The 17,173-nt window shown below is 42.0% G+C and overlaps 2 protein-coding genes across 2 annotated transcripts; both read left to right on the top strand.

The window, feature by feature from the left end:
- Window positions 1–1,719, top strand: LOC148154442 (sodium channel regulatory subunit beta-2-like). Its single transcript, XM_088015228.1, has 3 exons — window positions 1–49; window positions 1,132–1,473; window positions 1,580–1,719. The coding sequence occupies exons 1-3, from the start codon at window positions 1–3 to the stop codon at window positions 1,717–1,719; spliced, it is 531 nt and encodes a 176-aa protein (XP_087871354.1).
- Window positions 1,720–14,607: 12,888 nt separating this feature from the next.
- On the top strand, window positions 14,608–16,778 carry LOC148154443 (uncharacterized). The gene is made up of 7 exons (XM_088015639.1): window positions 14,608–14,638; window positions 15,144–15,167; window positions 15,332–15,607; window positions 15,681–15,926; window positions 15,996–16,025; window positions 16,108–16,287; window positions 16,401–16,778. The coding sequence occupies exons 1-7, from the start codon at window positions 14,608–14,610 to the stop codon at window positions 16,445–16,447; spliced, it is 834 nt and encodes a 277-aa protein (XP_087871765.1). The 3' UTR covers window positions 16,448–16,778.
- The last annotated feature ends 395 nt before the right edge of the window (window positions 16,779–17,173 follow it).

Below are 17,173 nucleotides of genomic sequence, written 5' to 3' on the forward strand. Positions count from 1 at the left end.
ATGGCGCATGCTCGCTATTGGCCTGTAATCAGGAACAGGAACATCAAGAGTTTGAGTGGCTGAGGATGATGAAGCAGTGCAGGTGAATGGCACAAAGGATTACTGGGAATACAATGAAAACAGCCTGGAGGCAGAGAAACCAAAGATTAACACTAAGCTAAGAAAACTGAGTAGAAATGCACAAAGAACAATAAACTAAAAACTAAACAGATACTGTGGTAAGATCTTTGATCAGTAATTCATGAACAGAAAATGACAATAACTGTAGAAAACAGTAAACTATGATAGAAAAAAACGTTTAGGAAGAGGAACACAACAATAAACGATGAGAACAGACGTCAAGGAAAGAGCTAAAATGGCAGAAACTATGACAGATGAATTACCCACAAACAGATAACGGATAGAGTATCAGTACTCAGTTAACAATAGCTGCATGTCAACATATTTTTTGTCAAGTAAAAGTAAGAAGTATATATCCAAGAAATGCCCAAAAGAAATACTTGCTAAAAAATCAACTCAAGAACTAACCAACTGACCAGAACATATGATTTAATATTTTAAAATGATGTTATCAGACAGACAAGAAGTACTGTAATGTGCACATGTTTTAAAGACTAAAATAAAATAAAATAAAAATAACATGATTACAAAATAACAGGGGAAAAGAACTACTTTAAAAAATCACATAGAATGCATTACACTAATATGTTAGAACGGTAAAGTTCTGATGTTTGGACCTCCAAACATCTCAGCAAATACAGACTAATATCAGATTCTGTAGCTGAATCTGCATCTGGAACATTTTTGGTAAAAACAAATTTGTTCTTCATTTATTTAATTATAGCCTATCCAGAGGTTTTAGTCAAGGATAAATAAAGACTTCATAATATTACTCAAGTAAAAGTAAAAAGTATGGTGTAATAAAACTATGCCTGAAAGTTCAATTGTTGCCAAAAAAGTTACTCAAATAAATGTAACTAGAAACGATCTGCTCCAAGACACTTTGAATTTGAGTCATATGGATTTGACTTAGAACTGGCTTTGTTCAGTGTTATTTTTGTGCAATAAACTACTGATCTGTTATATAGATCTGTTAATCCTCTCTGCTCTGTGCTGTTTTCTCTCCTGCAGGTCAGTTCATCACTGCTACAATTGGACAGGATGTTACTCTGCCATGTCAGGCCAGGAACTACAGGCCTTTTGAAGTTGTGGAGTGGAGCAGACCTGGCAAACACACAGAATATGTCCTTGTTTTTGACCAAAAAGCCTCAGATCTGGAAATCCCAGAACAAAACTATAAGGATCGAGTTGGTCTGGTGGACATGGAGAATGGAGACGCGTCTTTGAAGCTGAGGAACGTGACAGCTGAGGATGGAGGAACATACGAGTGTTATGTTGTGAGAGAAGCAAAAAGGAGGAAGAGACACATTCAACCAATCTGCATCGTCAACCTGGTTGTAGCTCCTCCTCCAGGTGAGAGTTTGTCTCTAGATCAGAACCAGGAAGCTCCTGGTTCTGGATCTCAGATCAGATGATGATCTTCAGTGGGATCAGACTAACTCCTGGTTCTGTTCTGCAGGTCGAGGACGCATTGGACTGATTGTGGCGGCAGTGTTCTTTGCTGCTGTTGTCTTCACTCTACCAGTTGCTATTAGGGCTTCTCTGTTTGTTTGGAATAAGAAGAAGAATCTCTCTCCTCCTCATGATGAAGCTGTATAGCCTGATTTTTAAGGCAATCACAAATAATTATTATTATTTATATATATTATTTAATTATATTTGTAATTTATTTATTACAAATAAATAAATTATTTTTTATTTATTTGTAAATAAATAAATTACAAATAATTCTTAATTTATTTACAATTATAACTGGATCCTCTTATGCATATATGTATATATACAGTACACACAAACACACACATATATATATATATATATATATATATATATATATATATATATATATATATATATATATATATATATATATATATATATAAATATATAAATATATATATATATATATATATATATATATATATATATATATATATATATATATATATATATTTGTAATTTATAAATAAATAAATTACAAATATATTTTTTTTATATTTGTAATTTATTTATATACAAATAAATAGTTTATTTATTTGTATATAAATAAACAAATAATTGTTTATACTCCGGTTTCCTCCCACAGTCCAAAAACATGACTGGCAGGTTAATTAGCCTCTTTAAACTCTGTGCATGGTTGTGTCTCTGTGTTGCCCTGCAACAGACTGGTCACCTGTCCAGGTGACCCCGCCTCTCGCCCAGAACATTAGCTGGAGAGTAACCAGCAACCCTCCTGACCCCATTAAGGGATACAGTGTTAGAAAATGGATGGATGGATATGTGTGTATACATTATACATATATACATTATATATAATGTAAATACATTTATATATTTCATTTAATTTATGTATTTTTATTATTTATAAATAAACTGTTTTACATTTTTCTTTTGTTTGTTTTTTGATTAATTTCTGCTCTCCAACCTTTGTTCACCTAGAGGTTAAAAACCAGAACCAGAATCTTCATGGTGTCGTTCACAGAGGCAGATCCACTGGCTTCAAATGGATCAGTTTATGTTTCTGATTGGATCCATTTGATCTGACCTGAAATATTCAGAGACAAATGACATCTACAAACCTCACCAGCCTGATCTGTTATGACGGGATGTTTCAACTCACCACCAGAACATCCAATCATCTCAATATAATAATAATAATAATAATAATAATAATAATAATAATAATAATATCTAAATACATTTAAGATTTTTTTGTCTAAAGGTACTTCAATGTGAAAAGCCTTATCTGAAGGCATATTCTTCCTTATTGACTACAGTGTACTACAGTGGACAACTTGTTTGTTTAAAACCTGCTCTCACCGGATCCTGTCATGTTGGCTTTCTTTCTGACTGCTTGTGGAAATTCACCAGGACAAAACGTGTTCATGTGAAAAGCCTAAATTTCAGAAATCATCAGGATGACCAGCAACAAGCGGCAGTGGTGTAGTGGTAGTGTGCAGGGCTATGCAGAGGGCCAGGGACTCAAAGTTAAAAACAAGGTGTTAAAATAATTTAACATGGAATCACATCCTACTCTATTATTATCATCACATCGGGATGATATGAAGCAGAAGTATCCTATGATTTAACTGTTGGGTGATGTTGCTGTTGAATGGCTGCCAGTGGTAGTGCTGGCTTAGTGTACTGAACTGTGATGATAGTTGTGATTAAACAAGTGTTATGAAATACATTATGAAAAAACCCAAGTTGCTGCTGTGTCACACTAAATAAACCCTAATAATATCTGATTGTTTAACCTTCACAGCATCTGATCTGTAGACTGCTTTAACCTGTCTGTCACTAGAGGACCCAAATTTGGGTCCTCTAGTGACAGGGGTGTCAAACTCCAGTCCTCAAGGGCCTCTGTCCTGCAACTTTTAGATGTGCCTCTGCTGCACCACACCTGAAAAGAATAATTAGGTCATTAGCAAGGCTCAGGAGAACCGATCTACACAGGGAGGAGGTAATTAAGCCATTTCATTCCACTGTTTTTTACCTGTGGCACATCTAAACACTGCAGGACAGCAGAGGACTGGAGTTTGACACCCCTGTCATTGTGAATGACAACCTGTGAACAACAGGTTAAAGATCAAAATAGCTCAGAGGTTTAGACCTGCATGGCAGAAAGATTAAAAACTTCATGAGATCATGTCCTTCTCCGACCAGAGAAACTCATCCAGGATTTAGTGGTTTGATTCCTGCAGCAGGTCAGATGACAGACCAGAAGCTGCAGCTGGAGACCTGACTAGAACCAGGAGGGTAGAGACACCACCTGGTTCTACACCATAATGTAATGTTTTTGCTTGGTTGTGTTTCATTGCTAGTCTGTGCCTTAACCTCAGCTCACAGTCAGGAAACAAAAATACAGATAACATTTCAAAGAAGTTAAATTAAAAAATATATTATTCATTTATCTATTTATTCGAATAAAGATCTTTTTTTTTGACGAATGAATTTCAAGTGTTCTTAAATGTCCACATGTATAGACACAGGTGGACTGGCATGCAGTGGCGGAACTAGACTTTTAGAGTTGGGGGGTCAAGGGGGGGCCAGGTCTACTCCGGGGGAGAAGGGGGGGGGGCAAGTTTAAAATGTGTGTGTGCACATCTATATATCTGTGTAGTCGAGATATATAAAAAAAAAATAAATAAATAAAATTCCCCTCTCACCCTCTGTGGGTGGTCTCTTTCATCCTCTGAGCTCGGGTCCTCTACCAGAGGCCTGGGAGCTTGAGGGTTCTGCGCAGTATCTTTGCTGTGCCTAGAACTGCACATTTCTGGACTGAGATGTCTGATGTTGTTCCTGGGATCTGTTTGAGCCACTGCTCCAGTTTGGGGGTGACTGCCCCGAGGGCCCCGATGACCACAGGCACCACTGTGGTCTTCACCTTCCAGGCCTTCTCCAGTTCCTCTCTGAGGCCCTGGTATTTCTCCAGTTTCTCATGCTCCTTTTTCCTATATATATATATATATATATATATATATATATATATATTATATATATATATATATATATATATATATATATATATATATATATATATATATATATATATATAAGGAAGGAGGCAGAGGACTAGTGAGCGTGAGAGCCACTGTCCAGGATGAAACATCCAAGATCCATAAATACATCAAGGACAAAGCCTCAACGGACGATGTGCTCAGCGAATGTCTCAGGCAATGGGGAACAGAGGACAAGGTGCTGGAGGAACCATCATGGGAGGACAAGCCCCTACATGGGATGTACCACCGACAAATAACTGAAGTGGCTGATATCAGGAAATCCTACCAATGGCTGGAGAAAGCTGGACTCAAGGACAGCACGGAGGCCCTCATCCTGGCTGCACAGGAACAGGCCCTAAACACCAGAGCAATAGAAGCTCAGATCTACCACACCAGACAAGACCCAAGGTGTAGGTTGTGCAAGGAGGCCTCTGAGACAGTCCAGCACATAACAGCAGGGTGCAAGATGCTGGCAGGGAAAGCGTACATGGAACGACATAACCAAGTGGCGGGCATAGTGTACAGGAACATCTGTGCAGAATATGGACTGGAAGCCCCGAGGTCAAAGTGGGGGACACCCCCAAAGGTGGTGGAGAATGACCGAGCTAAGATCCTGTGGGACTTCCAGATCCAGACAGACAAGATGGTAATGGCGAACCAACCGGACATTGTGGTGGTGGATAAAGAACAGAGGAAAGCCGTTGTGGTGGATGTAGCAATACCAAGTGACTACAACATCAGGAAAAAGGAGAAACTGGAGAAATACCAGGGCCTCAGAGAGGAACTGGAAAAGGCCTGGAAGGTGAAGACCACAGTGGTGCCTGTGGTCATCGGGGCCCTCGGGGCAGTCACCCCCAAACTGGAGCAGTGGCTCAAACAGATCCCAGGAACAACATCAGACATCTCAGTCCAGAAATGTGCAGTTCTAGGCACAGCCAAGATACTGGAGGAGAACCTGAAGCTCCCAGGCCTCTGGGAGAGGACCCGAGCTCAGAGGATGAGAGAGAGAGAGAGAGAGAGAGAGAGAGACCACCAGCGGAGGGTGAGAGGGGAATTTTTTATATACAGGGGTGAAAGTAGTTTTAAATTCTTGGGGGTACTATGAAAAAAAATTAATTATATGTTGCAACTTCATGTGCTTTGGAGTTACTGATTACTTTTTTGCGAAGTGATAAAAGCTGGTAGCTCTTGAATTGCTACAAAGTAAAGCTGTATTTCCTCCACTGGCTGCCATGTTGAACCTTGAGATGCCATGAGACCTAAACTCTGAACATCATGGAGTCATCCCAGTTTTCCATGTCTGGTATATAACCATTCATTTGATCTTTTAAACTGGTTCTACTGATCCTGTGTCCAGACAGAGGGATAATCAGCAGCCCAGCATCATGACCTGTTTGTTCTGCAGATCCTGCAGCTTCATCTTCCCAACATGGCTCCTCCTCACCCTGACAGGAGGAACCTCAGAGCTCTGTTAGGTTAAAGCTCATCTAATGAAGTTGGGATGTTTTTCCTCCAACAGGTTCCAGAGGAATCGCCTCAAACCAGAAGTTGGACTGAATTTTATTTTATTTGTGAATGTTAGAGCTTCATTTTCAACAGTGGAGCTATAAAGGTTGAAAAAGGTTAAATGTCATCATCATTAAGTCTCATCAACATCAATATTTCCACTAAATAAGAGGCAAAAAAAAAAGTTTGATAAAGAAAAAGCCTCTCAGACTCTGAGCCTGACAGCACCAAACTATTTTTTTACAATTAATTTAATTTCACATAATTATCGCGGTAGAAGCCATTTAATTTGTTAAATACTTAATGAAACATATTTACCGTGTTTGATGTTTGTTGTAAATGACGTATAGTCACAAAGAACGAGGTAATTAGTCCAAGTTTGTCGTTTTTTCTTCTGCGCCCTCTATGGATTACAAATGGCTTTCTGGTTGAAAAAATGCGTGGTGGGGGGGGGAGCAGCGACTTTTTTTCGATTTTGGGGGGGGCAAAATGAATGTACGTAACCTTACGTACAAAATGAATGAACATAGACAACAACATCAGTAGCGTACTTGTTAAGCTTTACTCAACTCAGTCGGTTCGTTTGGAGGGAAAAACTGTGAAAAGTTCTTTGCGTTTTGCTGGTTTGCTGCCGTGATTCTAACACAAACCTACGTAGCTCCGCCCAGCAGCAGCAGGTCTCCTTCACAGGTGGAAACCCAGCGCGAGCGTCGTAGCGCTCATGTTGCGTTTAAAGGCGGCTCGGAAAAACAGGTTACAACATGTTAACAACGGATTAAACAGTTTTAACTGCTGATAAAAGTGACAGAGGACACAGATATGGGAAGTGTGGAAGCCTCTACTGTATCAAATTGACAGGAATAACAGAGAGTTGGCCATTCTAAGGTAAAAACCCAGCGCATACAGTGTTCATGTTTTGTTTTGTTTTTTTTTCATCCGGACGGCTTCCCACTCCCCCCCTGCAATGACACAGCCGCTCCGTCTTTTAAGGGTACTGTGTACCCCCGCTAAATCTTTTGGGGGTACGCAGTACCCTGCAGTACCCCCTTACTTTCACCCCTATATATATAAAAAAATTCCCTTCTCACCCTCCGCGGGTGGTCTCTTTCATCCTCTGAGCTCGGGTCCTCTACCAGAGGCCTGGGAGCTTGAGGGTTCTGCGCAGTATCTTGGCTGTGCCTAGAACTGCACATTTCTGGACTGAGATGTCTGATGTTGTTCCTGGGATCTGTTTGAGCCACTGCTCCAATTTGGGGGTGACTGCCCCGAGGGCCCCGATGACCACAGGCACCACTGTGGTCTTCACCTTCCAGGCCTTCTCCAGTTCCTCTCTGAGGCCCTGGTATTTCTCCAGTTTCTCCTTTTTCCTGATGTTGTGGTCACTTGGTATTGCTACATCCACCACAACGGCTTTCCTCTGTTCTTTATCCACCACCACAATGTCCGGTTGGTTCGCCATTACCATCTTGTCTGTCTGGATCTGGAAGTCCCACAGGATCTTAGCTCGGTCATTCTCCACCACCTTTGGGGGTGTCCCCCACTTTGACCTCGGGGCTTCCAGTCCATATTCTGCACAGATGTTCCTGTACACTATGCCCGCCACTTGGTTATGTCGTTCCATGTACGCTTTCCCTGCCAGCATCTTGCATCCTGCTGTTATGTGCTGGACTGTCTCAGAGGCCTCCTTGCACAACCTACACCTTGGGTCTTGTCTGGTGTGGTAGATCTGAGCTTCTATTGCTCTGGTGTTTAGGGCCTGTTCCTGTGCAGCCAGGATGAGGGCCTCTGTGCTGTCCTTGAGTCCAGCTTTCTCCAGCCATTGGTAGGATTTCCTGATATCAGCCACTTCAGTTATTTGTCGGTGGTACATCCCATGTAGGGGCTTGTCCTCCCATGATGGTTCCTCCAGCACCTTGTCCTCTGTTCCCCATTGCCTGAGACATTCGCTGAGCACATCGTCCGTTGAGGCTTTGTCCTTGATGTATTTATGGATCTTGGATGTTTCATCCTGGACAGTGGCTCTCACACTCACTAGTCCTCTGCCTCCTTCCTTACGGCTCGTGTACAGTCTCAGGGTGCTGGATTTGGGGTGGAACCCTCCATGCATGGTTAGTAGCTTCCGAGTCTTAACATCCGTGGCCTTCATCTCTTCCATTGGCCAGCTAATTATTCCGGCAGGGTATCTGATTACTGGTAAGGCATAGCTGTTTATTGCACGGATCTTGTTCTTGCCATTGAGCTGGCTTCTCAGGACTTGCCTTATTCGTTGGAGGTATTTGGCTGTGGCTCCTTTCCTTGTGACCTCATCGATGTTGCCATTTGCTTGCTGTATTCCCAGGTACTTGTAGCTGTGCTCTATGTCTGCTATTGTTCCTTCTGGGAGTGAGACCCCTTCTGTGTGGACGACCTTCCCTCTCTTTGTAACCATCCGGCCACACTTCTCTAGTCCGAATGACATCCCAATGTCAGTGCTGTAGATCCTGGTGGTGTGGATCAGTGAGTCGATGTCTCGTTCGCTCTTGGCGTACAGCTTGATGTCATCCATGTAGAGGAGGTGACTGATTGTGGCCCCATTCTTGAGTCGGTATCCGTAGCCAGTCTTGTTGATGATTTGGCTGAGGGGGTTCAGGCCTATGCAGAACAGCAGTGGGGACAGAGCATCTCCTTGGTATATGCCACATTTGATGGACACTTGTGCAAGTGGTTTGCGGTTGGCTTCAAGGGTGGTTTTCCACAGCCCCATCGAGTTTGCAATGAAGGCTCTTAGAGTCCTATTGATGTTGTACATCTCTAAGCATTCAATGATCCAGGTGTGTGGCATTGAGTCATAGGCTTTCTTGTAATCAATCCAAGCGGTGCACAGGTTGGTGTGTCGGGTTTTGCAGTCTCGGGCGACTGTGTGGTCTACAAGGAGTTGGTGTTTGGCTCCTCTACTATTTATGCTGATGCCCTTCTGTGCCGTGTTCATGTATTTATCCATGTGTCCGCTTGTCTTAGCCGCTATGATGCCTGACATGAGCTTCCATGTTGTAGAGAGACAGGTTATTGGCCGATAGTTGGATGGGACTGAACCCTTTGAGGGATCCTTCTGGATCAGGATTGTGCGCCCTTCAGTTAACCATTCAGGGTGAGTCCCATTCTGTAGCAGCTGGTTCAGTTGAACTGCCAGTCGCTCATGGAGGGCAGTGAGTTTCTTTAGCCAGTAGGCATGGATCATGTCAGGCCCTGGTGCTGTCCAGTTTTTCATACCCGAGACTCTTTCTTGGACATCTGCCACAGTGATGGTTACCGGGGCTTGTTCAGGGAGGTTGCTGTGGTCCTCTCGTAGAGAGGTTAGCCACTGTGCATTGCTGTTGTGGGACGCCTCCCTTTCCCATATGCCTTTCCAGTATTGTTCAGTCTCCAGCCTTGGTGGGTCTGCTCTGTTGTTAGTACCCTGCCATTGAGAGTACACTTTAGCTGGTTGGGTGGAGAAGAGCCGGTTAATCCTCCTGGCTTCATTCTCTCTTGTGTATCTCTTTAGGCGGCTGGCCAAGGCTTGGAGTCTTTGTTTGGCAGTTTCGAGTGCTTCAGGTATGGACATCTGGCTGTACTTCTTGGGTACTGATCTTTTCATTGCACCCCTTAGGAGCTCTGACAGCTGGCTCACTTCCCTCCTTGTTATCTTGATCTTAGCCTCTAACCGTCTTTTCCATGATGGATATTGGGTCTCATGGTTGCTCTTATAGCCGAGCATTTCAAGGATCACTGATGCTGAGTTGTATATCAGCTCATTGGTTTCTGTTATGGTGTTGGTAGGGATTGTTCTCAATGCTGCATTCACATCCTGAATGAGACTTTCTGATGGTACTTCACTCAGCCGTTGTAATTGGCGTCGGGGTTGCCTGGTGTTCATTCGGGCCATGATTCTGTCTCTCAGGTCAGTTGCTGTCTCGTTCAGCTTTGATAGTTCGTTCATTACTGGGGCTGCATACCCAGTCTCGGGGTGGGGAGTAGTTAACTCCCCCCTGACCTTACCTTTGGGCTCCTCCCTTTTGCCGTAGCATTTGTGTTGTACCTCGTCAATCTCAAGTTGTGATAGCAGTTGCCGTTTGCGGATGTTGGAACACTGAGCTACTAGTTGTTTGGCAGTCATTGTAGACTGTGGGTGTCGAAGTAACCATTCCACCCTCAGTCTTTGCATGTAACCCCTCTGACTAGGGTTACTTGAGTAGTAGCATTCCAACAGATCCATGTTTTCGTCTCTCGCCCATTTCCGTCTTGTTCCAGTAGCCCATTTTTCATCAAGGTGCTCTGGTTCCCCAGCACCTGACGCAGACCTTGTTTGGCCGGGCGACGTCTGAGCCGGCATGTTATGCTTATCAATGTCTCTCATGGTATGAGGTAGGTATGGTATATATATATATATATATATATATATATATATATATATATATATATATATATATATATATATATATATATATATATAGCCAATATATATATAACCAAACTGCATATTTGGTTATTTTTTTAAGCCCCTCTGTCATTTGACGGGTTATAATTAACACCTTTGACTGGTGCTCATGGATAGACTTTACGCAAAGAGTTCATCGCAGAGGCAACTAAAATCAATCAATAAAAAAAATCATGAATTTCATCTCATGGACTCTGAACAAAATGTGTCTCTCTGACAGGGTTAGGGTGAGTTTGCAGCACACAGAGAAAACCTAAAGAGAATGTGTGATCTATTGAAGTTTAAATAGAGGAACAGCAGCTGACTGTTGAGGGAGGAAAGACAGAAACAAGCGCAGTGCGCTGGACAATAAATGCTCCACTGTTACGCTTGAATTAATCACACATGTAATGACAAACGCCAAATAGTTACATTTCTTACGTTAATGGTATTAAACGTTCTCGCAGATAAATACTAAATGTTTCGTTTGATGACTACAAATTGGAATTTTTTTTTTTTTTTTTTTTGACGGACAATGAAAAAACTAGCGCAACCTCTGCTACAAACATTGCCGGCCCCTCTAAGTTTTTTTTTTTTTTTTTTTGCGGAGGATCAGTAAATAACTTATTGGTGTTTTACCATGAGCAGGTATGAAGGGCTTTAGCCTTTGAGTTGCACCACAGCGCAGCACAACTGAAACATCCAGGAGACCATTATCAGCTTGTTGTTATGAGTACAAGTATAATAGTGGCTGGTATCGCACCTGATATAAATCTATTTATATATATATATATATGTGATGACATGGACTTATATAAAGTTTTATACATTTTCTTTTCATATATTTATTATTGTTTTTTCTTCTTTAGATATCAGGTTGGCTTATAATGATTCCAAATAATGTACAGGAATGACCTGGTGCTTTTGCATGTCAATCATCAGGGGGGGCCACTGGGGGGGCCAATCAGATGACAGGGGGGACACTGGCCCTCCCGTCCCCCTCTCTGGCTCCGCACCTGCTGGCATGGAGGTCTTCTGAGAGTTTCCCCAGTGGGTCAGTGTTTCAGTCTGTGATGAGCTGTCATGTTCACCTTGTAGTCATGCAGCATCATCTTGTTTTGTGGCACCACCCTGCCTCAAACTGCGCCATACCAAATGCTTTTGTTAGAATGGCCCTTAGCGTCTGGAGGAAGTAGAGACTTGAGGCAGAGAAACTGTGCAGGCCCACTGGGTGTTTATTCACCAACATTTAACAAACCCAAAAAAAACTCTGCTTACAGAGGCCTAGGGTCTCAGCAGTAACACACTCTCTCCAATATGGCCAACATGCAGCCTTTTATAGCTGCTGGCTGTTCCAATTCACAAACCCACCAAGAAACAGGGTAAAACAAAAATACATACACACAAACGAGGTTTGACAAACTAGCTAAATCCTCAGAATAATATATATTGCCAAATGCTATTTATATTAAGCATCTCTAAAAACACATTTCTATCAATATAAATCCAGCATTAAATGTATAAAGTGCACAGCTCTACTGCTCCCCCTCTTCCATCTGCTTTGGTCTCTTCTGGAACCTTTAAAAGGTGCTCAGGCCGCCGGGGAATCTTTTAGCCTGAACACCCTGCAGAGGAAGAGAGAGGTAAGCCCCCCCCCACACAAACATTTTAAACAATCAATACTTATATTGTCTCTTTGTTTGTTGTATTTTAACAGGACACCATCAGTTCCAGCTGACATGCCACTGCACAAAAACACACAATCAATAAAATACTTCAATCTGTTTGTTTCTTTTATCATTCAACATGCATTTTAAGTGTTGTACAGCTTAGTAATGAAGACCTTCATTACAGCCTTCTATTCCTAGTTTTCACTGCTCCAATCTGGCAGATTTACCGCAGCTGTAGATGTAGATTTAAAACACATCAATGAGTGATACAGGGCAGGGGCGGAGCTTTGGGGGGGATGGAAGGGCAATGAGGGCACAGGGACCGGATTCGAGGCAGAGTAGGATTTCAGGGATCCAAGCCTCTATCACGCCATGCCGAGTTACAAAGATCCATGAGGTGCTGCAACAGGCTGCGCTTGCGACGGGGTCGGTGTCTGCCACTGCATGTCCACTTCAACACATGCTGCTGCATGCTCAGTTCAACTCTGTGATTTAATGTGTCAACAATAAACCAGCTTCAGCAGCTGCTGATCCAGGCTCTGATTTGAAGCTGATAAAGTGTCAACATGATCCAATCGCTCTCCGTGGTTCTGGACTGTTTTGAATTTGTGTGTTTTCATCGTTAGTGACCAGTAGCTCATGCTACTCTTCATGCAGGGCTGGACAAAAGTGTTATGAGGCCTTGAGCAGAATCTGGTTCAGAGGCCCCTCTTGCTGCTTGGAACAACTGCTCCACTAACAGCGTTTCAACACAGATTTAGTGACATTTGGGAGAGGGGCCTAGTTAAATTGGTTGAGCTAAAAAGTAATCTATGACCAATGTAATTTACTGAGATGCATTTGTGAACAAATAGAGCTTTAACACAAACACTACACCCATAGCATCAGATTATAGCAATGGTAATAATACTATAAATGAGACTTTGTACTTTACTAAGTAAATTTGTCAACTAAAGCTTAAATTTAAATGTTAAAGTATTTTATTTTGCTTAAACTTCTAAATCATATTTAAAAGCACTGCCATTCTCAATTAACTAATGTTAAAATTCTAGATCTATTTTCTGTGTCACAATTCAAGACTTGATAGGTCTTTTGAAGGTCTGGGGGTCCTAAACACTTCCTTAATTCTCTTTGCCTTGGTCCAGCTTTGTCTTCTTCTCATTCCTGAGTAACATTACCAGTCAGTCACTGACAAAATGAGGAACGTTAAATAAGTTCACATTAGTCATGAAGATGGAGCAGAGAAAGGAAACCACATAAGATAAAGTGGGCCTGAAAAGATAAAATAGGCCACTTTTTATTCCTAACACACCTTTGAATTATTAAATTGCTGTAAGTTTGGCTTGATGCTGATGATGTGATACTTTTAGATTAGAGCTCTAAATGCTCGGAGCCAAACCTTTTTACATCTGTGACTTCATTACCAACATTCGTCTCCAGACAAGATCCTGTGTGCCGTGGTGAGATGTGACTCACTGAACGTCACGTGAAAGGACCAGAGGGCAAACCAAAAGCAGGCCGTACCTCCAAAGCCCTGTATCATGGGTTGTTTGTTCCCCTCCATTATCTTTTCCAGATGCCACTTGGACACATGTCTCTTCATGTGCATGCCCCTTTATGAGGAAGCCCAGGACACACTGGTTTCTCTTGCTACTCTCCAACACACTCCTGAACAGAACCATGGTTCTGCCAGCTATTGAAAGATTCCTGCACCTCGTTATTCACCTATACAAAAGCTTTCCCTTACTTCTTGTGACATGCTTTTAAAGTCAATCACCAAAATCGACTCAAATCGTCAACCATTTCTAGTCTTCACATTCATACTACCTTGCACATGTTCCAGAAAAAAACCTGTCTTTCCACCATCTTGTGCCCTCCTTCTACCCACATTGGAGGGATACTCTGCTTACATGATCCACCTGACTGTGGTCTCCCATTGGTGAGGTCTGGCTGGCAATGCCTCACCAACTGGGAGGTCTTTATTCCTTCATTATGGATCCGTCACATATCTCTGACTAGCAGTCTTCTCTGGCAATGAACATGTATGTCAAAACCTAATGAACTGAATATGCAGTTCCTATTGAGTAAAGAGGAATACAGGACATGAGTTAACAAAAGCTAAATGGAAGAAAATCAGCAGTTTGATTACTGAAATAACAAAAGTCTAGTTTGGAGGTGGAGAATTTTCATGCATTGCTACCAAGTTAAAACAATTTCACAGTAAACCACTCAAGCAGGAACTGACCCAACACCCCTCAACCACATCAGGCCTGTAGATGAAAAACGTCTGAGTTCCTGCAGCTCCTCGGCCGCAGAGGAAGAGGAGGGTTTTATTCTCTGTTTGAAAATCTCTATCAGACCTTTGAGAAACACGATGAAGGAAACGTGTGTCACATTTCTGCTCTGTAAGTAGAAAAATTATTTTGGTTCGTTTTTATGGCATTTTGTTGATAACTGGTGATGAAGCTGGGCTAAAACCTACTGGGGTTTGGTGTGTTTGTTGTCACAGGAATCAGAACAGAACAGATTAAACATGATAACTAATGATAAAAGTATACATTTGGTTACAGCTCTTTCTATCTTGTTGGAACAACATTTAAAGTATGTCATGAATGAAAACTTTGAGTTGTAAAAGTGTTTCATGTGAGAAATCATAAAGCAGGGTTGTCCAAAGTCAAACCTCAATGGCCAGTGTCCTGCATGTTTAGTCCTCTTTCTGGTCCAACATCCTGGTCACTGTCTTTTCAGCATGTCAATGTCCTGCAGAGGCCTGTTAACAGGTCATCATTTGACTCGTGTGGTGAATCAGAGAGAATTAATAGACTGGCTCTTGAGGAAGGACTTTGAATACCCATCAAATAAAGTATTTGATTTTCAAAGTAATTTTTCTTTGCTTGTTTTTGACTTCAGTGATGTGCTGCACAACAAACAAAGGTTGGTTCACTTCCTGTTTTACTCTCAGATATTCAGTGTTTACTGATCATTAAAGTAACTTTGATGTGATCTGTTTCTGAAAATGGGGAAAACTTGTATCTTACTATTTGTCTTCCTAACTGCATCTTTGTTCAAACTGTTAAATGAAAAGTTTTTCCCTCCAGCCGTTCATCTGACTGTGAGTCCCAGCAGATCTCAGTTCTTTGTGAGAGAATCTGTGACTCTGATCTGTGAGGATGAAAACAGCTCTGATGGAGGAACTGTGAGGAGAAACACGACCAGAGGAACCAGGAAGCGATGTGGAGATGGATGGGGGAAGTTAAATGGTTCTAATTGTAATATGACCTACCTGTACACATGGGACTCTGGCCTGTACTGGTGTGAGTCCATGTCTGGATCCTCCAGCAGCAGCAGCAGCAGCATCCAGCTCTCTGTCTCTGGTAAGATCAGACTGTGGAGTTAGTGTTGCTGTGTGGAAATGGATGAAATGCTGTAGTTTGTCTCTGTGTTGAGGTGGATCAGTGATCCTGCAGAGTCCTGTCCTCCCTGTGATGGAGGGAGATGACGTCACTCTGAGCTGCAGAGCAAAGAGTCCAGCCCACAACCTCCCAGCTGCTTTCTATAAAGATGGCTCCTTCATTGGTGATGGACCATCAGGTCACATGACCCTCCTCCATGTCTCCAGCTCTGATGAAGGCCTCTATAAGTGCAGCATCAGCGGTCAGGGAGAGTCTCCATCCAGCAGGATCTCTGTGGAAGGTCAGCAGCTTCTCTGGATTTTGGTTTTCACTTGTATCGCCATGGTAACAATATTAACTCTCATTTCAGAGAAACCCATCACCTCCTCTCCACCCAGCAGTAAGTCTGAGGAGCTTCAGTGTCACTGATATCATCCTCCGTCTCCTGACTGAGTTTAATTCTCCTTCCATGTCATCAGCAGCTTCATCTGTGAATCTGTTCTCATCATCATCATCATCATCAGCTGCTGCTTCCTCTACAAACTCTTCCTCCTCCTCCTCTTCCTCTGTCGGCCTCCCAGTTTTCATCCACCTGGTCGTGTTTTCTCCGTACTTCATCTCCACTCTGCTCCTGGTGTCTTTATATCGACACAAAGACAAAGGTTTGAATCAATCACTCAGTTCATTCATTAACTAATTAATGGTTTAATAAATTTGCCCTCTGACATTAAAAAGCCTGTTTTATGTATCTAATTTTTCCTTCTTAAACCTGCAGGAGACAATCTGCACAACTCAGTGGTTATGGTTTCCTCCACTGGATGATCTGAGTTATTATATCATCATGTTTTCACCACAGTGCATCACATCTTAACCTTTTTGTTCAGAGATGTCTAAATGGGACTAGAAAACTGACAATTGTAAAAACTGAATAATCACTGATTGCACATCCCTGAGGAACTTTTTGTGTTTCCATTTTTTACTCAAATATCCACTTTGAGTCTCACTGAAGATGGGTATTATAAATCTAAGGAAAAAAACTTAAAACTACCAATGACTGTGATAACTGCCAAGTGAGGTAATTTCTGAGGAAAACATTCCTTGTCCTTGTTTAACTGGTTTCTTCATTAAAATAAATGAAGTTATTTATTGTATTGTTACTCTATTGTGTTTCATGTGTGTCTTAATGTTCAGTGTAGCATCCTGTGGTTTCCCTCTCAGCTCAGCTTGTTTCCTGTTCCTGCTGCAAACCTGATGGTGGAAATAAAATGTTTAACTGCAGACCTGATGGTCCAGGATCACAGTAAAGGTTAAGATGTGTGGATTATTTATGTTTATGATAATAAATCATCTGTTATTGAAGTGACTCTGGTCAGGAAGAGGTTAAAGAGTCATACCAGCCTGCAGCCTGTTTCCAGGTAGCACAGCCTGTTCATCTCCTCTCAACCAGAAAACTGGTCAGAACCGGATTTCACCTCAAATAAACAACTGATGGTGCAAACATGGCCTGTCAGTTTCCACCTCTCTGGTCTAATAGTAGCCAGGTTGAGG

This window comes from Poecilia mexicana, unplaced genomic scaffold, assembly GCF_051168715.1.
Source record: "Poecilia mexicana isolate PSO_F unplaced genomic scaffold, ASM5116871v1 scaffold_18, whole genome shotgun sequence".
NCBI classification, from domain to species: domain Eukaryota; kingdom Metazoa; phylum Chordata; class Actinopteri; order Cyprinodontiformes; family Poeciliidae; genus Poecilia; species Poecilia mexicana.